The 25717-nt window shown below is 42.8% G+C and overlaps 1 protein-coding gene across 1 annotated transcript in view; it reads right to left on the reverse strand.

Moving 5' to 3' along the window:
- The window catches only part of nfasca (neurofascin homolog (chicken) a), a 283390-nt gene that overhangs the window by 74827 nt on the left and 182846 nt on the right, over positions 1-25717 (reverse strand). Inside the window, exons 15-21 of the mRNA XM_059653208.1 lie at positions 25324-25471; positions 23721-23845; positions 19932-19976; positions 8923-9024; positions 7517-7714; positions 4172-4242; positions 2842-3064 (exon numbers count right to left, since the gene is read on the reverse strand). Coding sequence (XP_059509191.1) covers positions 2842-3064; positions 4172-4242; positions 7517-7714; positions 8923-9024; positions 19932-19976; positions 23721-23845; positions 25324-25471 — 912 coding nt within the window. The remainder of the gene's footprint in view (positions 1-2841; positions 3065-4171; positions 4243-7516; positions 7715-8922; positions 9025-19931; positions 19977-23720; positions 23846-25323; positions 25472-25717) is intronic.

The following is a 25717-nucleotide window of genomic DNA, read 5'->3' on the forward strand; positions in this document are numbered from 1 at the left end:
ACATCACGCACCCTGGCACCTGGGAGGCAACACACCAACCGTGAGTCTCTCTCGTCCCCACAGAACCTCCTATCTGTCCCCCTAACTATGGAGTCCCCAATGACTAATGCTCTGCTCCTTTTCCCCGTTCCCTTCTGAGCAGCAGGGACAGGCTCTGTGCCAGAGACCTGTGCCCCACTGCTTTCCCCTGGTAAGTCTTGCCCCCAACAGTATCCAAAACAGTATACTTATTGTTGAGGGGAATGGCCACAGGGAATCCCTGCACTGCCCACCGGTTCCCTTTCCATCCCCTGACCGTAACCCATCTGCCTTGTTCCTGTACTTGAGGAGTGACTACCTCCCTGTAACTCTTCTCAATTGATGGGTGGGAGACGCTATCCGGGTAGTGTTTCGGGTAACGCAACCACACAAATATATTACCTCACTCACTCACCAGTCCCGTGTCGGCTCCTGCTCAGCGTCCCTCTGCCCATTCATGAGGTAAGCTCTTTAACGATTCAAAAACAGTGACTCACCAGCTTCCCGTCAGGCTCCTGCTCCAAGCTCCCGCTTGCGCTGCATCCAACATCCCGCCCTCCACTGCACTCTGCAGCAATGAATTCCACAAACCCACCACTCTCTGGCTGAAGAAATGTCTCATTTCAGTTTTAAATTTACCCCCTCTAATTTTAAGGCTGTGCCCACGGGTCCTGGTCTCCCCGTCTAACGGAAACAACTTCCTAGCATCCACCCCTTCTAAACCATACATTATCTTGTAAGTTTCTGTTAGATCTTCCCTCAACCTTCTAAACTCTAATGAGTACAATCCCAGGATCCTTAGCCGATAATCATGCATTAAACCTACCATTCCAAGGATCCACCGTGTGAATCTCCGCTGGGCACGCTCCAGGGCTAGTATGTCCTTCCTGAGGTGTGGGGCCCAAAATTGGACACAGTATTCTAAATGGGGCCTAACTAGAGCCTTATAAAGTCTCAGAAGCACATCGCTGCTTTTATATAGAACGTATAGAACATAGAACATTACAGCACAGTACAGGCCCTTCAGCCCTCGAAGTTGTGCCGATCTGTGAAACCAATCTGAAGCCCATCTAACCTACACTATTCCATTATCATCCATATGTTTTTCCAATGACCATTCCAACCCTCTTGAGATAAAACGACAACATTACATTCGCTTTCTTAATTACAGACTCTACCTGCAAGTTAACCTTTAGAGAATCCTGGACCAACACTCCCAGATCCCTTTGCACTTCTGACTTGCGAATTTTCTCACTGTTTAGAAAATAGTCCAGGCCTGTATTCTTTTTTCCAAAGTGCAAAACCTCACATTTACTCACATTGAATTTCATCAGCCATTTCCTGGACCACTCTCCTAAACTGTCTGAATCTTTCTGCAGCTTCCCCACCTTTTCACTACCTGCCTGTCCACCGATCTTCGTATCATTGGCAAACTTCACCAGAATGCCCCCAGTCCCTTCATCCAGATCATTAATATATAAGGTGAACAGCTGTGGCCCCAACACTGAGCCCTGCGGGACACCACTCGTCACCAGTTGCCATTCCAAAAAAGAGCATTTTATCCCAACTCTCTACCTTCTGTCAGACAGCCAATCCTCAATCCAAGCCATCCGATAAGATTTGTGGCTGATCTGACTGTGGCCTCAACCCCACTTTCCCGTGCGCCTCTGATTACAATCAACTCCCTTGTTTGTCAAAAAACTGCCTTAAAATAGTCAAACCAGCTTGGTAATATAAAACGTAAACCTTGGTAAAAAGGAGATAAAATGTCATAACTTCTTGACTCACAGTCATCATCCCGTTGACCATTCACAGCAGGCAAGATGCTGATCATGCTCAACTAGCCTGTGTTTACAACCCTCAGAATATTATATAAACCATTAGCTAGGATGCTACGGCTGAGTGCCATTTACTCAATAATCCAGACTGTGCTGAGAATTACATCGGGAGCCAGGTTAAGATCATTCATCAGGCTTTCAGCTTGAAGCACCTGTAAGTGTCTATGTTATGCAGGCAAAAGGGGTCTGTACTACACTGCACTTTTCCCATTGGAAAAAGGGGTAATGGAGACTGTTCCATTCCCATAGCAATGCCCTGACCAGTCAGTGTCAAACAACCTGCCCTGAGAGATAAGATTGACAGTTAACTGGCCCTGTTAAATGTCCATTCCAGCAATGACCCAGGCAATCACTAAACTCTTTTCATGCTGTCTAAGTTGGTGTGCCCCTTTCTCCAGGCTGTTTCTTGAACTAGAAACTCAATGAGTGCAAGATGAAAAGCTTTGACTTTGTGTCTCCTTCTGACAATATTCCACACAATACTGACAACAAAAATTATGCAGTTATTGCATGTAGCCATTCTTATAAAATTGGAAACACTGCAGCTAGTTTCCACACAAACAAACATGTGATACTGGCCAGAAAATTGTCTTTTTCAGTTGAGGGGTAAATATTGTGCAGGACACCAGGCTTCCCTGTTCATCCAATAGTGCCATTGGATTTTATATGTGAAAGGCTGAATGAGCTCCGTTTGGTGTCTTTTTCTGAAGCTCGGACCTCCATCAGGTGTAATGCTCCCTCAAGCCCCATACTGGAATTTCACCTTGGATCATTGGTTCAATTGAGAACTTAAGTTTACCCAAATGTTGTAGCCTAGAGTTGAGAGTGGTTTCCACTGAGCTGAGGCTGAGAGCTATGCAAAATAAGAAAATCACATCATCAACTCACAGACAGACAACTAGAATTCTGTCATTTATGTGTTTAGTGTGTTTAACATGGCAGTCAATAGTTTCTGGATCTGGCTTGCTCCTCTTGATATACTTACAGTCTTCACCCGAGTATCCAATTACAATTCTTGGTTCAGGACCTACTCCAAAGTCATTCACTGCCTGTACTTTAATTTCGTAGGGTGTAAAGAAGGGTGTTGGTGAGACAATGTAACTGGCTCTGGGGACCGTGACTGTTGACCACTCCCCACCCACATCCTTTTGTCTCCAGCTGACTATATACTTGAGATTGGGGCCACTGATTTGCGTTCCATTCAAAGGCTGAAAAACAGAACATAATATCCAGAATAGAAAGGTAGAAAAATAAATACAGTATACAAGCAAGCAAAACCACAATTGTAGAATCACTACAGCATGGAAACAGGGCATTCAGCCCACACAGATGCTGCAAACAGCATCCCAAATAGACCCACACCCTTACCCTATCCCTGTAAACCGTGCATTTCCCATGGCTAATCCACTTAACCTGCACATCCCTGAACACTATGGGACAACTTAGCATGGCCAATCCACCTAGTCTGCGTATCTTTGGACTGTGGATGAAACCACAGCACCCGGAGGAAACCCCCACAGACACACGGAGAATGTGCAAATTCCACGTAGACAGTCACCCGCTCATCACTGTGCGCGCCATGTCACCCAATGATGGCGACTACAACTAGACTTCAGAAAATAGTTCATATTTTGTTTCCCTTCAACCGCAAGTTAAGTCAAACTTTGTAACTGATCTCTCTTTTCGACTGATTTGCTCTCTTTAGCATTCTTTCTCTTTTTGTTTCTTTTCTTTGTCTCATGGCAGACATTCTGATGGCACACATACATTGTTTCCCTTGGGAATGACGTTAACGAATTCTGGTGAGGGAATATGGTATAGTGAATCATGGGAAGAAAGCTTCAATTCTACGGATCATCAGAAAATTTTAAGGAATATCAGTTTGATTTATTTTGGTGTTGTGTTCTTATTGTCTCATTGACTATTGTAAATGCACTGCAATAGGTTTTAGAGTTAGATTTTTGTGAAGATTCATCTTCCTCAATGTTAATTATTCATATAAATGTGATTTTTAATGAACAATCAATTCACCCTCTAAGAATTTCCAAATGAACAAAAGCATATGAATTGAATTGAACCTTCAGCTGCTCTAAATGCTACACAAACAATAGATGTGGGCAAGAGAAATCCATTGTTCCCAGCCTATGTTGCTGGACAGTTAGCAATCTCCGAATGAACTTCCTAGTTAAGTTATGTAACTCTTCTTTGACATCTCAGTTCACAATTCACCAACTTCCTTCACAGCATTCCTGAGTCAGTGGTTAACGAGAGGCTTTTTCAGAGGTGCGTGAAATAACAGGACAAACTGTACTCACCGTCCAACTGATTTGCATGCTTGATTTTGATATTCCTGCCCCTCTAACATCAGATGGATTGATTTCAGGAGCTAGAAAATATAAAATGTTGTTACAAGCCATTTCACTGACTGCAGAGAATAAAAACAGTGAGGTTTTATATCTACAGTGCTGATTAATGCAAAGGTCTTGACACCTTTACAAAGGATATAAGGTGGGTGAGCTTTATATTGCTGTATTAAGGCAAATTATATCAACTCTTCTATAGCTTCAATATTAAATTGCGCTGCAATATGCATTTCTCTCAATATCACCGATCATTTTTTCTTGAGGAGTAATTAGTTTGTTGGTTAGTGTTGACTCCCAAAATCAGAAGAAGCAGGATTCACAGCCTATCTGGATCGATATTGGAGCTCCTGCTCCAATTTCAGGCCCGACATCAAGTGAGATAGTTGAGCCTTCATAGCTTGTAAAAGCCCATAAAATCTCTCACTATTGAATAAATGATGAAATTGCAGAGTATTTGGAAGTGCATGGTAAAACAGGGTTGAGTCAGCACGGCTTCATCAAGGGGAGGGATCCAGAGAAGGTTTGCAAGAATGACCCTGGGGATGAAGGACTTGTCATATGAGGAGTGGGTTGAGGACACTGGCTCTGTGCTCGAAGGATGAGGGGCAGGTCTGATTGAAACTTACAGAAAACCAAGAGGCCTGAATACAGTGGATATGGAGAAGATGCTTCCACTATCAGGAGGGATCCAAGGGCACAGCCTCAGAGTGGAGGGATGACCCCTCAGAACTGAGATGAGGACGGATTTCTGCAGCCAGAGGGTGGTTCATCTGGGGAACTCATTGCCACAGAAGGTTGTAAAGGACAAGTCATTAAGTGTATTTAAGACGAAAATACATAAATTCTTGATTAGCAAGGACATTAAAGGTTACGTGGAGACGGCAGGAGAACAGGGTTGAGAAAAATGTCAATCATAATGAAATGGCACAGTAGATTTGTTGGGTTCAAATGGCCTAATTCTGCTCCTGTATCTTATGGTCTAAAGGTTGTGCCATCAGACAAACCACCAGAGAATGTGAGTTCAAATCCCATGGCAGGTTGACAATTTGAATTCAGTGTGGATACTTAATTAGACTGATATAAACTGAGGTGGTGATTGTCTAAATGCCAAAGAGTGGGAAGAGTTACTGCAAGAGTATAAAAAAAGAGATGGGACAAGACCGTGAAGTCACCATAGAAGTCAACCATTCACAGTGTGCAAAGAGAGAGGGTGAAGTGTGTTAAAGATCGGCCACTCATTCTATTTCTGATCTTCTGATTTGAGATTAACCCCCCATACTGCACTGGTACAAATAAGGAGCATGTTTGTATTGTCCTGTCAGACTGTTCCTCAGCCTGCAGGAAATTTCACACCCTGTCTGAAAGGAGGAGTATGAAGATACAAAACCAATGGCCTTTCTCCTTCTACTGCTCAGCCTACGACCTTCTGCCTTTTGCCTGTTTGCTAGTGCCTAGTTTTGATCCTGCAAATTTTCTCTGGCACTATTATTGCTCATTTCCCTGTCCATGGTGCTGAAGTTGCAGCTGTGGTGAATTTGCAATCAGAGCAAAACATTTGAACCGTTCAGGTTAATGTGGAACTCTCAATGCCGAACACTTGGAGTTGGACAAAATGTCAACAAACTTCCAGCTCAGATTACAAGTGCTGTTTAATATTCTCAAATAGTAGTCAGTGTCAGCCCTGAACTTCCTTGCCACTCACTTACAGGGTCTACCAGAGAACTGATATGAGGAAAGGACTGGTGAACTTCAAAATCTAAAACACAGAATCACTGCCCACAAGAAATCCGCTCTCTAATTAATATGGGGCCATGTGAGGAATTAGAATTGCTAAGCCTCTCGACCTGCCCTGCAGTCTTCAGGGATTTAAGGTTGACATTTTAAACATTGCTTTGGACACGACCCAGGAGAGAAAAATAATCATAGGAACATGAAGAAATGCCTCTATTTCATTCACTTTGAATTGTGCTTGGTAGTGACAAACTTATCACCTCTGTGGATAATAAGGCAATCTGTCCATTGACAGTTGTGAAATTCAGTCGTTATCAAAGCCAGAATTTTCCAATCTCAGCTGCTCCCACCTTTCTCGATGGGGTTGCTGAGGCTGAGATACACACCTTCAGGACCTTTTGACACCCTTCATTGGACTGCTGGACACTGGTAGCCAAATGAGGAAATTTCCCATGGCAAAATCAGCCAAGGCAGACCCTCTGCCTACAGGTGCTGGGTTTTGACCCACCTTTCAGCCCAATGACCAGGTCCTAAAGTCCACAGTGAAATTTAACCACACCTCTTTTCACTGGAAGGGGTTGAAGGTGGGAAAGTGGTTCTAATGACAGACTGGACATACTGGCCAACCAATGACGACGGCTCACGGCAAATAGGAAGACAAAGGTTATATAGTTTGATCTCTCTGAATACATCCAACACAGAATTGGCAAACCTAACAAGGAGTCTGTCTGACTCAAACATGTCTCATTACATTGAGCAAACAAGGCTGAGGGGAGGGATTCCCAATTGGGAGAGTTTGCTTGATGCCAGCCTCATATGTATTCAATCTACACTTCCTTGTGATATAGCAATACAATTTTCCCAAGTGAAATAAAGAGGAGTAATGCATTAAAACAATAAAGATGTTCGCAACTGAATATTCACCTGGGATTTGATCCATGCACAGGGCAGATCCTACAGCCAGATTAAGATCACCACAGTCTTACTAGGGCAGCTGTCTCATCAGAGAGAAAGAGAGAGATGACAAGTGGTAGTTTAACCTGATGATCATTGTGCTTCAGGCAAGGGGAGAGATTGAGAAGGTGGGTCCTTAATGGTAACCTCAGGAATTGAATCCTCACTGCTGGTGTAACTTTCCATTGAAAGCTCACCACCCAGCTGACTAAAACTCTAACAAGTCTATGCAGGCCAAGTGAAGGGAGGATGTTTCCCTGGCTGGGGTGTTTAGAACCAGGGCTCACAATCTTAGGATCCAGGACAGGCCATTTAGGGTTTAGGAAATATGTCTTCACTCTGAAGATGGTAAGACTTTGCAATTCACTATTGTAGGAGGGTGTGAAGGCTGGGCCGCTGAATATATTCAAGAAAGAGGGGCAACAAAGGGTATAGAGAGAAAGCAGGAATCTGACATTGAGACAGAATACCAGCCATGATCATACTGAATGATGGAACAGGCTCAAAGGGCTGAATGGCCTACTCCTGCTCCTAGTTTCTATGTCACATTTTAAAGGCTTTGAGCTACATCGTTGAAAACACAAGACAGAAAAGTCAAGTTAAGACCATCACCTGTTCCAGTTGTTTGATAACGTTCAGAAGGTAAACTGGGGGCTCCTTCTCCAACTTCATTCACTGCTATCACCCGGAACTGGTAATTAACATACGGAGAGAGCTGTAATACTGCAGAGTTGATGTTGCCTGGGATTCGGGTCAAATTGTGCCACTTTCTGGGCTGAAATTTGTTCTCTTCGAACTGCACAATGAACTCTGTAAAAATGGAGAAATGACAAGACTACCTCTACTACTGGTTCCAATAATACATTCAATAAAGAGCAAAGCTGCGCCATTTTAACTCCATTGCATCCTCGGTAAGACAGTTTTTTTATTATCTGAGACAGAAAATGAGACTCCCGAGCCAGGGTACAGTGCAGCAAGGGTATATCTCCTGCCAGGACTCTGAAGCTAGGCATAGATATCTCACTCTGCCAGAAATCAGAGAATTCTAGTCAGGACTAGGAGGAGGATCTTTTATCTGGTAAACCACATCAAGCATGTGCAGGGAAGTTTAAGGGGACTTCCTAAAGTACTCTATGAATTCTGCCAAAGCTGTTCTCATTTGCCCCAGTAGAATTACTGTTTGGTTTACTGCTGGTAGAAGTTCCAACAACAGTAATGATTATAGTCTGGAGTCAAGATGCAGGAAAGCCACATGAGAAGGAATTTTCAAAATTGTCCCCTAACTTCCTCAGCAATTGGATTTGTATGGTTATAAAAGTTGTGCCTTTCAATCTTTTCCCAGGCAGCAGTTACAGGATGAAAGATGTTCGTTCCAGCGTTGACTTGAAGTCTCCTTTACTGAGGGAAAACTAGATTGAGGTATATAAGGTTGTAATGGGGTTTAGACAAAATAGTCAAAAAAAATGCTGCTCTATTCAGTCGATTGTGCAGGAGGGCTACAGGATAGATTTAAGACTTTGGGTAAGAGATGTCAGGAAAATACGGGGAAGAATTGTTTTACATATTGACTATTAATGACCAGGAACTCAGACAACAAGGGATAGTGTCAATGAATTCAAAAAGAAATGGGATGGACACTTGAGGGAAATTATTTCCACAGCTCTGCAAGGTAGGACAGGGAAATGGGATGGACCAGATTGGTCTACAGAGAGCCAGCATTGAGTTGATGGTCAGATTGGACTTCTTCCAAGTTGCAACAACTCCATAAATCTCTGAGAACCACTCTCAGAATTTCAGGGCATTAGGCAAAAGCATGATAATGCTGGAAGCTACTAGTTACTCAATAATTCAACGTTTGTATGCTGTGAAGAGGGGTAGCTATTGAATCAAAAATAGGTGAGAGTCAGGAACATTCAAGACAACTATACTTTTCACTTGTTTTAGGTATTGTACAAAATGATAAGGAGGAACATCAAAATCATTCTTGTAGTCTGTTTACACAGATGCTCATTTTGTACCTGTAATTGGACTGTTGTTGTCATCACCAGGAATCCATGTCAATCTTACACTTCGATCTGCTGGATCCGTTAGTTCCAGATCTCGGGGAGGATCAGGACGATCTAGAATAAGTCATGTCAAAAAGCTTAACCAAAGCAAAGTATTTCAACCAAATCTCTGAAGTTAATTTCCCAAACGAATCAAACAGCATCAACCCTGGTGAATTAGCCCAACATTTAAAAAAAACAAACCAAATCAAGCCATGTCAAGTCAACACGAGTGTCCAAGAGTCAAAACAGGTCAGCCAAGCTTCCTGCATGAAACCAAAACTCAATCTCTTCAATGGAAAGTTATATCAAACTTTTAAAACCAAAGCTAAATATTACCATCCAATGCAAACTAACAATAGAAAATTCTGGAAACATTCAGTGTGTCAGCAAACTCCAATGAAGCCACAAACAGCTATTAGATGCAGGCACTTTTATAAAACTCAATGGGAGTGAAATTCCTCTTGCTGGGTACCATATGCTAGACAGAGAAATGGCAGCTTTTTGTACACTCCCATTTCCTGTTTGATGGAAAATAAATTTATGTAGAGTGAGCTGGCCTGCCAATATGTCTCTCACTATCCACTGCCAGTCCCAAGCCAAATTTTGTTCCATTTTTAAAAAAATGAATTAAGCCCAACCTTGTATAACCAAATGAATTGAAGCATCCTTCAGCCTTCACAAGCCCAAACTAACTTGTGCTAAAGGAAGTGATCCCACCCTAATATCTTTGCTTTCCCATTTCCTCCCAATCTATTGTCCCATGGGGATACAGATGGATATTTGTTTCTGCACAATCTGTAGACACAGTATACATGTTGCTTTAATCTGAGGGCAAGTTTACTTTCAAAAAATACGTAAAAATGACATACCCTTGGAATTTCAGGACTAAAGTGCAAGAAAACCAACTTTAGAATGGAAGGATCAATGCAATGGCATCAAAACAGAATGCTGATTGCTTGGATTAAGGCTAACATGAAAATCCAGCAGGAACTGTTAACTCTTTTAGTTACCTGATAAAATTCAGATGTGGCTCAAACATTGCTCTTTCCTTGCTAAAGTTGTTTTTCTTGCACATCAATTCTGATGTGTGTAAGATGAAAAGTTTTGACTTCACGCCTGTTTTCACTAATATTTAGGTTCAGTGCTACCAAGCATTTATGTCTGCTTTACCATTTACCTGGAGGAAAGCTTATATAAAGTTATAGAATCACACAATCACAAAGTCATACAGCATGGTAACAGACCCATTGGTCCAACTCGTCCATGTCGACCAGATATCCTATATAAATCTAATCCCATTTGTTAGCATTTGGCCCATATCACTCTAAATCCTTCCTAGTCAAATACCTTTTAAATGTTGTAATTGTACCATTTACCCTGGCAGATCATTCCATACATGAATCCACCTCTGCACGAAAACGTTGCCCTTTAGGTCCCTTTTAAATCTTTCCCCTCTCACCTTAAACCTATGTCCTCTAGTTTTGGACTCCCCCACCCCGGGGAAGAGACCTTGTCTATTTACTCTATCCATACCCCTCATGATTTTGTAAACCTCCATAGGGTAAACCCTTCACCCTCCGACGCTCCAGGTTAATAGCGCCAGCCTACTCAGCCGCTCCCTGTAGCTCAAACCCTCCAACCCTGGCAACATCCTTGTAAATCTTTTCCGAACCCTTTCAAGTTTGACAACAACATCCCTATAGCAGGGAGACCAGAAGTGCACATGGTATTCCCAGAGTAGCCTAACCAATGTACAGTCACAACATGACCTCCCAATTCCTATACTCAATACACTGACCAATAAAGGAAAGCATATCAAATGCCTTCTTCATTATCCTATCTACTTGCAACTCCACTTTCAAGGAACTATATACCTGCACTCCACAGTCTCTTTGTTCTTCAACAATCCCCAGGACCTCACCATTAAGTGTATAAGTCATGCCCTGTCTTGCCTTTCCAAAATGCAGCATCTCATATTTATCTGAATTAAACTCCATCTGCTACTCCTTGGGCCAGTGGCCCATCTGATCAAGATCCTATTGCACTGAGAGGTAACCTTCTTCGCTGTCCACTACACCTTCAATTTGGTGTCATCTATAAACTTGCTAACCGTACCTTCTATGTTCACATCTAAATCATTTACATAAGTGATATAAAGTAGTGGACCTAGCATCTGTCCTTGTGGCACACCAGTGGTCACAGGCCTCCAGTCTGACAAGCCATTCTTCACCGCCACACTTTGCCTTCTACCATCAAGCCAGTTTTTTTATTCAGATGGTGAGTTCTCCCTGTATTCCATGTGATCTAACCTTGCTAACCAGTCCATCAAAAGGAACCCTGTTGAATGCTTTACTGAAGTCTATGTAGATCACGTTCACCACTCTGCCCTCATCAATCCTCTTAAAAAACACAATCAAGTTAGTGAGACAAGATTTCCCACGCACAAAGCCACGTTGACTATTCCTAATCAGTTCTTGTCTTTCCAAATACACGTAAATCCTGTTTGTCAGGACTCCCTCCAACAACTTGCCCACCACTGATGTCAGGCTCACCGGCCTACAGTTCTTTGGCTTTCCCTTACCACCTTTTGTAAGTAGTGGCACTACGTTAGCCAACCTCCAGCTTCTAGCACCTCGATGGTGGCTATTGATGATACAAATGCCTTAGCAAGATGCCTAGCAATCACTTCCCTGCTAAGGTCTGGGGAACACCTGATCAGATCCCAGGGATTTATCCACCTTTATGCATTTTAAGGCATCTAGCTCCTCCTTCTCTGTAATATGGACATTGTTCAAGATGCCACTATTTATTTTCATATCCTTCCATATCCTTCTCCATAGTAAACAATGATGCAAAATACTCATTTCGTATCTCCCTCATCTCCTGCAGTTCAACACATAGGCGGCCTTGCTGATCTTTAAGGGGCCCTGCTTTCTTCCTAGTTACCTTTTGTCCTTAATTTATTTATAAATTCCCTTTGGATTATCCTTAACTCTATTTGCTAAAGCTATTTCATGTCCCCTTTTTGTCCTCCTGATTTCCCTCTGAAGTATACTCCAACTGCCTTTATACTCTTCTAAGGATTCACTTGATCCCTGACATCGATATCTGATATATGCTTCATTCTTTTTCTTGACCAAACCTCAGTTTCTCTCCTCATCCAGCGTTCCCTACACCTACCAGCCTTGCCCTTCACCTTAATAGGAACATACTGTCTCTGGACTCTCGTTACCTCAATTTTGAAGGACTCCCATTTTCTAGCCATCCCTTTATCTGAAAACATCCATCCCTCCAACCCCTTCTACTTTTGCAAGTTCTTGCCTGATGCCATTAAAAGTGGTTTTCCTCCAATTTAGAACTTTAACTTTTTGACCCTGTCTATCCTTTTCCATCACTATTTAAAAACTAATAGAATTATGGTTGCTGGTCCCGAAGTGAATTCCCATCGACACAGGCACCTGCCCTGCCTTATTTCCCGAGTGTAGGCCAGGTTTTGAACCTTCTCTAGTAGGTACATCCACAAACTGAATCAGAAAAATTTCTTGTACACATTTAAATTCCTCTCCATCCAAGCCTTTACACTATGCCAGTACCAGTATATGTTCGGAAAGTTAAAATCCTTTACCATAATCACCCTATTATTCTTACAGATAATTGACACCTCCTTAAAATTTCTTTCTTAATTTCCCATTGGCTACTGGGGTTCTATAGTACAATCCCAATAAGCTGATCATCCCTTTCTTATTCTCAGTTCAAACTCAAATAACTTCCCTGGACGTATTCCTAGGAATATCTTCCTTAAGTACAGATGTAATTTTATCTCTAATCAAAGATGCCATTCCCCGTCCTCTCTTGCTTCCCTTTCCATCTTCCTTTGACATCTATACCCTGGAACATTAAGCTGCTAGTCCTGTCCATCCATGAGCCACATCTCTGCAATTGCTATGATATCCCAGTCCCATGTTCCCAACCATTCCCTGAGTTCATCTGCCTTACCTTTAGGCCTCTTACATTGAAATAAACGTAGTTTAATTTCTCAGTCCTACCTCATTCTTTGCTTTGTTCCTGCCTGCCCTGACTGTTTGGCTTGCTCCTTTTCCCAGTGTCAGACTAATCTCTTTCTTCACTATCTCCCTGGGTCCCACTCCAGCCCCCATCCCCTTACTAGTTTAAATCCTCCCAAGCAGCTTTAGCAAATCTCCCCATTAGTATAGTGGTCCCTTTCCAATTCAGGTGCAATCTGTAATTCTTATGCAGGCCACTTCTACCTCAGAAGAGATACCAATGATCCAAAAATGTGAATCCTTCTCCCCTGCGCCAGCTCCTCAGCCATACATTTATCTGCTTTAGCCTCTTATTCCTACCCTCACTAGATCATGGCATTGGCAGTAATCCAGATATTACTACCCTTGAGGACCTCCTTTTTCATTTCCTGCCTAAATTCCTATATTGTCTCCTCAAAGTCTCATCTTTTTCTCTTCCTATGTGTTAGTTCCAAATAACAACATTCTGTTGGTCTCTCTCCCCTTTAAGAATATTCTGCACCCTCTCTGAGATATCTTTGGTCCTGGTACCAGGCAGGCAACACACCATTCTGATGTCTCGCTGTCAGCAGCAGAAACATATCTCTGTGCCTCTGATGAGAGTCCCCTATCACAATTGATCACTTGGGACCTGGCGCATTCCTCAGCACAATAGAGCTATTGTTGGTACCAGAAACCTGGCTGTCTGTGCTACATTTGCCTAAGAGTCCTTCACCCCCTTCATTTTCCAAATCAGCATACTTATTTGAGATGGGGACAGTCACAGGAGACTTCTGCATGACCTGCCTCCCTCTCTTTTTTTTAGAATCCCTACAGTGTGGAAACAGGCCCTTCGGCCCAACCAGTCCACACCGAAACTCAAAGCACCCCTAGCCAGATCCATCCTGCTATAATCCACCTAATCTACACATCTCTGAACAGTACGGGCAATTTAGCATGGCCAATCCAACCAGCATGCACATCTTTGGACTGTGGGAGGAAACCAGAGCACCTGGAGGAAACCCACGCAGACACAGGGAGAATGTGCAAACTCCACACAGACAGTCGTCCAAGGGTGGAATCAAACCCGGGTCCCTGGGGCTGTGAGGCTGCAGTGCTAACCACTGAGCCACCGTGCCACCCCTCTCCTACCTTTCCTGGTGGTAACCCATCTATCTGCAGGTCTTCTCTTTTCCTACAACCACCATCCATCATAACCCTTAGCTCCTGTAAATTCCTCATTGCCTCGAACGGCCGCTCCAACTGATTCATGCGACCCAATAGGATTTGCAACCAAACACACTTCCTGCAGACATAATTATCACAAACATGGAAACTCTCCCTAATCTCCCACATCCAGCAGGAAGGGCACATCACTCTACTAAAGGCCATCTTTGCACCTTAACAATCTACAGATCCAGAAAACTGCACAGTCTCACTGCTCTGAAAAACACCGCTCCAGGCTACTTAGTACTTAGGTTTTATGTTTTTAAAATTTAATCAAGAGACAGATCTCAGTAAAACATACAATCAAAAAACAACCCACTATACTCATGTGGTAGATTTACAAAAGAAAAAAATAGTAAGGTTACACTTAGAATCTATCCACTTAGCTGCACCCCATGCTGTGAGGTCTCCCACATAGATTTCTCCAAGGTCAGCTGTCAATTTTGCTGTTTATTTATTTGTCTGAGATGAGCTGCAGTGGCCAGAGATACTTTAAACCAGACAGCAAAGGGAATAGCTGCAAAGGTTCATTACTGGGTCAGACAATGTGCAGGTTCTTTTCTCTGTGGGTTCACTTCTCACCATGTGGTCACTGCCTTTGTTTCACTTCCTCCTTTTCTAACATAGAACATAGAACATTACAGCACAGTACAGGCCCTTTGGCCCTCGATGTTGTGCCGACCTGTCATACCGATCTCAAGTCCATCTAACCTACACTATTCCATGTACGGCCATATGCTTATCCAATGGCGACTTAAATATACCTAAAGTTGGTGAATCTACTATCGTTGCAGGTAGTTCCATTCCCTTACTACTCTCTGAGTAAAGAAACTACCTCTGACATCTGTCCTATATCCTTCACCCCTCAATTTAAAGCTATGCCCCCTCGTGCTGCCGTCACCATGCAAGGAAAAAGGCTCTCCCCATCCACCCTATCTAACCCTCTGATTATTTTACATGTTTCAATTAAGTCACCTCTCAACCTTCTTCTCTCTAATGAAAACAGCTTCAAGTCCCTCAGCCTTTCCTCGTAAGACCTTCCCTCCATACCAGGCAACATCCTAGTAAAGGGGTAATGGGAGCTGCAGATGCTGGAGAATTCTAAGATAATAAAATGTGAGGCTGGATGAACACAGCAGGCCAAGCAGCATCTCAGGAGCACAAAAGCTGACGTTTCGGGCCTAGACCCTTCATCAGAGAGGATCTGATGAAGGGTCTAGGCCCAAAACGTCAGCTTTTGTGCTCCTGAGATGCTGCTTGGCCTGCTGTGTTCATCCAGCCTCACATTTTATTATCAACATCCTAGTAAATCTCCTCTGCACCCTTTCCAAAGCTTCCACATCCTTCTTATAATGCGGTGACCAGAACTGTACACAATACTCCAAGTGCAGCCGCACCAGAGTTTTGTACAGCTTCACCATAACCTCTTGGTTCCGGAACTCGATCCCTCTATTAATAAAAGCTAAAACACTGTATGCCTTCTTAACAGCCCTGTCAACCTGGGTGGCAACTTTCAAGGATCTGTGTACATGGACACCGAGATCTCTCTGCTCATCTACACTACTAAAAATCTTACCACTAGCCCTGTACTTTGCCTTCCAGTTACTCCTACCAAAGTGCATCACCTCACACTTGTCTGCATTAAACTCCATTTGCCACCTCTCAGCCCAGCTCTGCAGCTTATCTATGTCTCTCTGCAACCTACAGCATCCTTCGTCACTATCCACAACTCCACCGACCTTAGTGTCGTCTGCAAATTTACTAACCCATCCTTCTACGCCCTCATCCAGGTCATTTATAAAAATGACAAACAGCAGTGGACCCAACACCGACCCTTGCGGTACACCACTAGTAACTGGTCTCCAGGATGAACATTTCCCATCAACTACCACCCTCTGTGATCTTTCAGCAAGCCAATTTCCGATGCAATCCAATTCTAAAGTGATGTTGTTTTGATTTTTTTTTCCCAAAGTTCCCAAAGAGTGCAATGGCTTATAAAACAGTAATTCTTGCTACTAGAATTCAAGCAAATTAGCTCCAACACTGAAAGCACCTCAAAAAAGGAGCAACACTTACAGCCATGATTTTTTTTCCTGTCTTCCATCTGGGATTACCCAGAATCCTTCACAGATTTGCTAAATAAATAAACTTGTCATCCAAGGAATTTTTAGATAGCGTTCAGAGGCACCTTATACAATGCAATGAGACCATCATATCAAAGAAGTTAATGAGTTATTATTGGGTTTTCCTTCACAGAACACACCTACGTCAATGTGTAAGTTAAACCACGGGTAAATGCCAGAAATTTGGTCATGTTCTTTCAACAAGTTAACTTGCAAGATGAACATGTAAGAGGAGAGACAAAAATTGCTGGAAAAAACTTAGTAGGTCTGGCAGCATCTGTGGAAAGAAATCAGAGTCTAGTGACCCTTCTTCAGAACTGATGGCACCTAGGAAAATGTTTTTATGCAGGAGACAGATTTGGGGGGGCTGCTGGACTACGTAAGTAATAACTGATAGATGGGGATAATGCCCAAATAGAGAGCAAAACAGTTGGACAGACAAAAGAATGGATAACGATTTGGCTGGGATAATGAATGGCTGCTAATGGGGACTATTAGTGGCTGACAATGGGTTGTGCGCAATAGCAGATCATGAGATAACAAGGCCTGATAATGTAGGGTTGGAGGAATGTGTGGGGAAGGTGCATAAGCTTTAATTGTTGAACCCGATATTGAGTACAGAAGACTGTAGAGTTCCCAAACTGAAAATGAGGTGCTGTTCTTCCAGTTTGTGCTGAGCTTCACTGGAGCACTGCAGGAAGCCTGAAATGGTGTCAGGCTTTGTCAGATGCTCTCTTTGATCTCAAGCTCTGAACTCACAACTGGACTGCCAAGGCTGAACATACTGGACATTCTTGGCAGTCTCTCAGATGCTGTCATCCAGAGGAAGCGTCTGTGTTTCCTATGCCATAGAGTTGGCAATAATCTTAGAGAGAACCCTAGGCTGATATTCAGGAAACTTGGGTTTGAATCCCACCATAGTAAATGATGAAATTTAATTCAACTAAAAAATCCTGGATTTAAAATTAAGCCTATTGCTGACCATATAAACTGTACTGATTGAGATAAAACCCATTAGGTTCATTAATTTTCTTTAGGTTCTTACCTGGTCTAGTCTATACGGGACAAAAACAATGTGACTAACTCCTAACTGCCCTCTGAAATGGCTTGGCAAACTACTTAATTCAAGGGCAGATAAAGAGGGGTAACAGTGCCTTGCAGTGATGCCAATATCCTATGAATGCAAGTGTAGAAAGGGAGCCCTACAGGATGTGTGTTACACCACAGACCTCAATGTATCAGGGATTGATATTATGGTTAGTGAATATGCTAGGTTGTTAGGTAGAGACATTGATGAGTTCTCAATATGAAGCTGTTAATCAGGCAGCTGCAGAGAGGCTAAGCACGTTCCATAATGACTAGATTCCCTACAGTGTGGAAACATACCCTTCGGCCCAACAAGTCTACACCACCCCTTGCAGCATCCCACCCAGACCCATCCTCCTATAACCCACACACCCCTGAACACTACGGGCAATTTAGCATGGCCGATCCACCTAGCCTGCACATCTTTGGACTGTGGGAGGAAACCGACGCAGACACGGGGAGTACGTGCAAACTCCGCACAGACAGTCGCCCGAGGCTGGAACCGAACCCGCATTCCTGGTGCCGTGAGGCTGCAGTGCTAACCACTGAGCCACCGTGCTGCCAGTGATGGCATCACTGTCTACATCAGACAACCAATGTGACATTACTCTACCTCTTTAGTTGTCATGTTAGCTGAGAATGAAGGGTGCTGATACTTTGCATCATGGGCCAGATGGGTTTGGGTTAGATCTGGCTATCTTGACATAATATTTTCAAGTAAGGATAAATTCCCCATTTTTTATGCATGCATGGAGAACAAAAAATTCCAACAAACTTTATTTAATGTTACATTTTAAAGGCTAAGAGAGTCTCTCAACTATTTCAGATGGTGATCTTGATGTTTAAGGTAGCTAGCAGACAGCTTACAGCATAGGTCCTTGTGGTACTGGCTTACTGCACCTTCTTTATCCCTCCAATTACCCTGAAATAATTCATTCCTGATCCAGCTTTGTCGCTGTACGGAAGTGAACTCAGTTCCAAGCCTGTTATTTGCATGACCAAATTGGAAGAGAATCCATTCTCTTAACCCTCAGTTTATGCGTACTGTTTGTGGATAAGGAAGAAATGAAGTGCAAATGTGTGTTCAGTTTGGTGATAGTAATTTTAAAAAAAATCATTATTCTTTCTCAGTCCAATATTAATGCCAAGTTATCCCGAAATGGGGCTCTTCAAAACTTGTGTCAGTAATGTCAGAGATAGTAGGAACCACAGATACTGGAGAGTCTGAGATAGCAACATGTAGAGCTGGATAACACAGCAGGCCAAGCAGCCTCCCTGCTCCTCTGATGCTGCTTGGTCTGCTGCGTTCATCCAGCTCTACACCTTGTTATCTCAGTAATGTCAGTGTTGAGAAAAGGTTCACTTGGCAAAATTTGCACTTGGTGTTAATTTTAGCTGCATCCCTGGTTAAGGGTAACAATGGCTCGGAACAGAGTAACATTGTTTTTACCTTCACGTTGACCCCACAACCTGTCTTAGTTCCAATCTCAGAAAAGTATAACCTGTTTTAAAAAGCTGACATCTCCATGCTCAACACCAATGAATCTTTGTGGCCTGAAATAGACTCATTGGTTTGTACAGCACAGAAACAGACTTTATGGTCCAACTTGTCCATGCTGACCAGCTATCCTAAATTTAATCCTGTCCTATTTGTCAGCATTTGGCCAATATCCCTCTAAACTGTTCCTGTTCATGTACCCATCCAGATGCCTTTTAAATATTATAATTATACCCACCTCCTCTGCCAGCTCATTTTATAATTATGACGGAGACTGGCAAGTTTCACCTTTCCCCATTGGAGTCAAAATACATTCAGATTGCAGAACTTAAAGAAACTTGGTCTCAAAGCATTTTAAAACCAGACAGCACAGAAGGAGGCCATTCAGCCTGTTGTGTCCATGCTGGCTCTTTGATTAAATGAATGCATTTTTGCACCAGTTACCTGCTCTTTCTTCATAGCCTGTATTTTCTTTTATTCTCCCTTCAAGTATTTAACCAGTTCTCAAATGTTGCTGTTGAACCTGCTTTAGTCACTGTTTTCAGCCAATTTTGGACCACAATTTGTTGTATAAAAACCTTTCCAGACTGCGTGGTTGGCCCTTGAGTCGCTGAGCAAAGCAATTCAGTTCTACAAACAAGACAGTCCAACTCCTATCCCTTCAGGGTAACTAGAGATGGATAATAAATGCTAGCATCACCCACATCCCTGGAACAAACAAAATGAGTTTTCTCCACCTCTGCTGCCCCATCCTTACCCCAGAACGATGTTAAGAATAACATCTGTAAATAGTGAGAGTTGTCCGTGCTACTTCTGATCTGATTTCAATAATGCATAGGCTAAAACTTGCCCTCAAAATACCAAGGGTGCTGTTGAGAATGTAGGCCCTGTCTTGGTTAAGATGTTAGGTTATGGTTCACATCCAGGTTTGCTCTCTGACCTCTGGACCACTGATGTTGCTTGCGGTGCTTGACTTCCAGGGCAGAATGTTAATAGATGTGAAGGAGTTAGTAAGCGGATTACCTTTCAGCACAGCAGCAAGCGGGGTAATTTGGGTGGAGGGGACAACTGTGGAGGTAAAAGGAAAGTTGAGAGAGTTTAGTTTCACATTAAACCCTAAAAACAAAACAGTTAAAATTGACACTCCCAATGGAATTGAACAAGAACAATCAAAAGATGCAGTGGGTTACGGCAGGAACAAAATGCAAAGTGACTGATAAACTAGACCCTTGTTCAATGAACAGAACACTTATCCCTTCGATATTCATTCAGAGTTTCTGCTCAGTCTAGGATCTTTCTAATTATTTGTGGTACAGGATAGAGCACTGGTGGCTTGCATGATAGCAACAGGTTCATTTTTCATTAATGTGCTTGGTATAATTGTTAAGAATTGTCAGGATCAGTACAGATTCCAACTGCTCCCTTTGGCTTCATGTCAGAACTCAATTGCCTCTGGCTGAAGACCTGTGACACGAGCAAATTGGCAACACTCAATGTAACTTAAACATTAACTCACTCAGAACAATTACGTATTGCAACATTCTCCCACCAAGCTATTTAACTAATTAATGTATCTGACACTGTTACATTTACCACTATGCATTTCCTTCACCTCCAAGTCTCTGACTTCAAACATAATAGAATCATAGACCACAGAATCCCTACAGTGTGGAAGCAGGCCCTTAAGCCCAACAAGTCCACACCAACACTTGAAGCATCCCACGCAGACCCATCCCGCTAATCTACGCAACCCTAAACAGGACAGGCAATTTAGCATGGCCAATCCTCCTAGCCTGCACATCTTTGGACTGTGGGAGGAAACTGGAGCACCCGGAGGAAACCCACACAGACACGGGGAGAATGTGCAAACTCCACACAGACAATTGACCGAGGGTGGAATCAAACCTGGGTCCCTGGTGCTGTGAGGCTGCAGTGCTAACCACTGAGCCACCGTGCCACTGAGGCAGCCTAGGCTTTTCACAATGTTCCCACAACACACTCTCCTCAGACTTGAAAGAATGGTAGGGCTTAAGCTTGAGGTCTGTTGGCCTTGATTCTGGTTTGTGGATCAGATCTCCACTGGAGGATGTTTCATCCCTTGGATATCCTCCGTGGATAATGTTGTTTCCTGGTAGCCCCAGTCTTTGATCCATTACTTTATCTGAAAGATCTTTAAACTGCTGCACTTTTTTCTGAAGAGAAATTCTTCCTTGCTGACTCAGGTAGCCACTGTATAACAGTATGAGGGGGCATTTAATCTCAAGCATATCTGCAATTGAAAACTATCGCCCTTGTTGAATGAAGTTATTTCTTCATTGCTGTAGCCTGAATTTCTGAAAGAGGCAGTTGTTATTTTGATTTGAATAGGTATTCTTTCTTTGGCAGTTGCCTCGATTTTAAGATCAGGCAATTTATTCTTTTTGAAGATGTCCTGAATCTATGAATATTTATCTGTTTTCCATAGAGACTGACAACACTACGTAATTGTAGATTTCACAACAAGTAGGTTTAAGACTTTTCACCTCCATCGAAATCTTTGGCTACTACTTGGCTGACTGAGCTCTGGTAGCACTCCTCGCAATTCCTGAGGGTTCTCTTTCCAAGAAAACTTCCCACAGGTAAGCTGGAATAACTAGCTTTCCGGCAAGATTTAGAAAGCCATCTATAATTGTGAAATGCTCAAAGTATGTATTCTTAGTCAACTTTCTGGATTGTTGGCGTGTCCAGTGAAGTTTCACTAGTTTGGTACTGGGTATAGAGAGAGAGTGCAAATTATGTAGGCATCTTCAGCTCTCTCACTTTCCTTGTGTTGTGACATAATGTGTACCTTATCTGTGATTTTGACAGTTTTTTTCAGCTGCACCACCGTCTGATCTTTGTACGCTGTAACTTCCGATTCTTCGGTGATGGGATCTGGTCTGACAGGTTAGTCACATTCGTAGATGTATCATCTTAAAACATAACAGGATGTCCAGTGACATCTGTGAAACCTGAGTTGTGGGATCTCAGATTCCTCCTCCTGGTTATCTGATTCAAAGGGGATACCCTTGATCATATTGACCTGTTCATGTGCGTAGCCTTTCCCTTCACTGGAGCTTTGTGAACAAGCACAATCTCTCTTGCTAGTTCTTCGCATGATATTTATTTATTATTTTATCCGTAAAGTTGTTTTAAATCAATGGCATTTCAATACCATTTGCAATCTGTTGTTTTCTCAGCATGTCTTCCTGCATTCATCAATGCTGATTTCGGTTTTGTTTGCTGAAGCTTGTTAGACTCTCGTCACAGCAACATGTCAGTAACTTCTTTGCTAATTCTTTTTAAAAATCTGTGTTACCATAATAATGTATGAAATTCTTCAATAAAGATTTAAACAATATTAACTTGTTGTTCTGCAGTGATTTGCTCCTTTCAAACTTATAAATTCTGTTTCACAGCAATTCTGTCTGTCCATGGTTTTCCATCTTATTAAAGGTTTTCTTGTTACTTTACAGGGAAGCTGGATAGTTTACTGCTTTTAACAGTCCAGAATACAGCATACTTCCTCCTGCATTTCTGAAGAAGGGTCCCAAACCTAAGCGTCAGCTTTCCTGCTCCTCTGATGCTGTCTGGCCTTCTGTGTTCATCCAGCTCCATGCTGTGTTATCTCTACAATTCCTCCTGCATACTGCATTTAAAATTAAGTTCTTTTGGTAGTGCTTTTTTTAAATAAATTTTTGTAATAAAATTGTGGCTTAATTATTGAATAAATCTTTTTTAAGTCTTAAGTTTCTTCGGTATTGTCTTCTTGAGACTGTTTTGGCTAAATTCTGAGGTTTTCCCGATTCTGCATCTCCAGCACTGATTACTTTCCCAGCGTTTTCACTGTCCTTTGAAGTTGTGTCTTGTGGACACTATTCACAGTAGCAGGATGGCTTGTATTTTTACCAAGGGGCTGTGTTATTATGGTTCAAAACATTCTGACACCCTTCATTGACATTAAAGCAATGAGATTTGATGGACCAAAGTATCTTTTTCATACTCATAACATTTTCTCCCACTCTGTTTGTATTTCTTCATTTGTGAGATTGTGTCTTCAGGCACAGTTGGTAGCATCCTTGTTTCTCAACTAGAGGTTCAAAGAATGAGTCTCACACCTAGACGTGATAGGCATGGAAAGTGTAGATTGACTGGCAACTTGCAAGCCCTTCCAATGACCTAATGGAGGCAATAACAGAGGGACTCCAAGACTTGATGAGTAGTGACACCTCTCTAACCTCTCCTCTGGTATCGGGCTACCAACCTATTCCGCAAGAGCTAATATGTAAACGCATGCTTCATCAAACACCTTTAGTTGCAGGAAGGCTAAGAGGACGAATGTGAGCATTCTGGCTTTATAGTACTTGCCTGACATGAATAACGTGAAAACATGTCATTTATGGCAGACACTCTGTTGATAACATGGCTGCCACAACCAACCCTGCATCAATAAGAGTGAACATGTACCATGTAGGGGCTGCACAAGTTGGAGACCACCAAGGTAAAACATTTTAAAAGCACATTCACCAGGTGATCCCTCTGTCCAAGCACACGGTTGTTAGTTTTGAGGTTCTAGGATTAAATAAAAGTAGCCATATCGCACAGGAAATTGTGCTACCGTCTCAGAGGGAAACATGTTGGGAAGGATACTCATTCCACCACAATTTTCCTCCATGGGGCAAACAAAACAGTAAAAGAAAGGGCAAGAGAGATACATCTGATTTCTGTGTCAAAAGCAATGCCATTATTTTCTCAATCTATGGCTTGGAGAAGCAATAAGAACATGAAAGTTACCTAGAACAGTGAGGCGTGCCTTGGCTGAGTCACTGTCCAGTTCTGTGCTGGCTACGCATGTGTAGATGCCTTCATCTCGTTCAGACACGTTAATGATTGTTAAAGAGTCCTCATCCTTCTTCATCCTGAAATCAAAGGTAGTTTTAAATAACTCTTCGCTTTTCTTTGCCTTTCCTCCCATTTTACCCCCTCTCTCCATTTGGGAGCTACTGATCAATGCTGGTGAGGTACTGCCCTTCATTAATGAGACACTGGAATATCCTGATGAACAACTAGCCCATGTTGGTGAGTGACTGGCCCACTGTTATTAAGGGAATGGCCCATGTTAGTGAGGGACTGATCCATTGTTAGTGACGGACTGGCCCATGTTAGTGAGGGACTGGCCCATGTTAGTGAGGGACTGGCCCACTGTTAGTGAGGGACTGGCCCAGTGTTAGTGAGGGAATGGCCCGTGTTAGTGAGGGACTGACCTATTGTTAATGAGGGAATGGCCCATGTTATTGAGGGGCTGGCCTATTGTTAATGAGGGAATGGCCCATGTTAGTGAGGGACTGGCCTACTGTTAATGAGGGAATGGCCCATGTTAGTGAGGGACTGGCCTATTGTTGATGAGGGAATGGCCCATGTTAGTGAGGGACTGGCCTATTATTAATGAGGGAACGGCCCATGTTAGTGAGGGACTGGCTTATTGTTAGTGAGGGACTGGCCTATTGTTAGTAAGGGACTGGGCCATTGTCAGTGAAGGAATGGCCCATATTAGTGCGGGACTGGCCTATTGTTAATGAGGGAATGGCCCATGTTAATCAGGAATTGGTTCATGTTAATGAGGGAGTGGTCTATGCTATCAACATTTGAAAGTATGACTGCTCTCTAATAATTCATCATATTTTCTTGAGTCTATTGAAATTGCACTTGATTTTCTAAACTTACATCAATGGATGAAGATTTGCCATCAGCACACGGTCAACATTTACTCCCTTGAGCATTGATTCATGCTAATACATTGCAATAACCTACTTAGGCTCCTTAAATAGAACCTTTTAAACCTTCACCACCTTGAGGCAAGTAGAAGGTGGTTCACAGTAACACTGCAAATGCAAATTTGCCTCTAAGCCACATACCGTATTGACATGGAACTAAACTGCCATTCCTTCATTGTGGCTTGGTCAAAACTCTGCTATCTCCTTCTCAACAACACGGTGGGTCTACATACAGCATGCGGACTGCAGCAGTTCAAGAAGGCAGCTCACCACAGAAATAACTCCACAGATGCTGGTATCTCACCACCATTTATTCACATACAAGCAATCCATGACTATAGTACTGCCTCGTACAGAATCAGGCACCAGAGTGTCAGTGTCCTTGACACTCACTCTTTTTATACGTCAACCAGAGCTCCCTGATTGGACAAGATTACCAGCCCCAATCGGGGAACTCATAATCTATGGGGTCCACTTGGATGACCTCGTTACAACCACTACCTTCTCAAGGGCAACTAGGGATGAATGAAAATGAAACAGAACTTCCAGAGAAAGTAACTTTAGCAAGAATAGGGGAAACACACTGAGGAGATGATGAAGCAGTAAACAGAAGGAACACTCACCTCCATGGCAAATACAGAACTTTGTCATCTTTGAGCCAGGTCACCGTCACTCTTAATGTTGGGTCGTGCCTCACTTTACATTCAAACTTTGCAGCAAGTGACCTCTTCACTGTGATAGATTCTGGAGCCCTGATGATCCTTGTAGGGTCTGCATTAATGGCATGGGAAATTGTAAAAGGGTGAGAATTGTTATCATTTGAGCAGCTCAAGTAACTGTATGTCAATTAGAGTCTCATCGCCTAGCTGTCAGCCTCCATGATTCCTATGGTAAAACTCAGAAGGCAATGTGAAAACATCAGAATTCTATCCCAAGGTGGTCTGCTGTCTCATATTTTAAAGGATTGTGCCACAGCCCCACAGCAATCCATTTCGCTCTTAAACTGGCCCCTGAAAG

Source organism: Stegostoma tigrinum, chromosome 21, assembly GCF_030684315.1.
Source record: "Stegostoma tigrinum isolate sSteTig4 chromosome 21, sSteTig4.hap1, whole genome shotgun sequence".
Classification (NCBI taxonomy): Eukaryota; Metazoa; Chordata; class Chondrichthyes; order Orectolobiformes; family Stegostomatidae; genus Stegostoma; species Stegostoma tigrinum.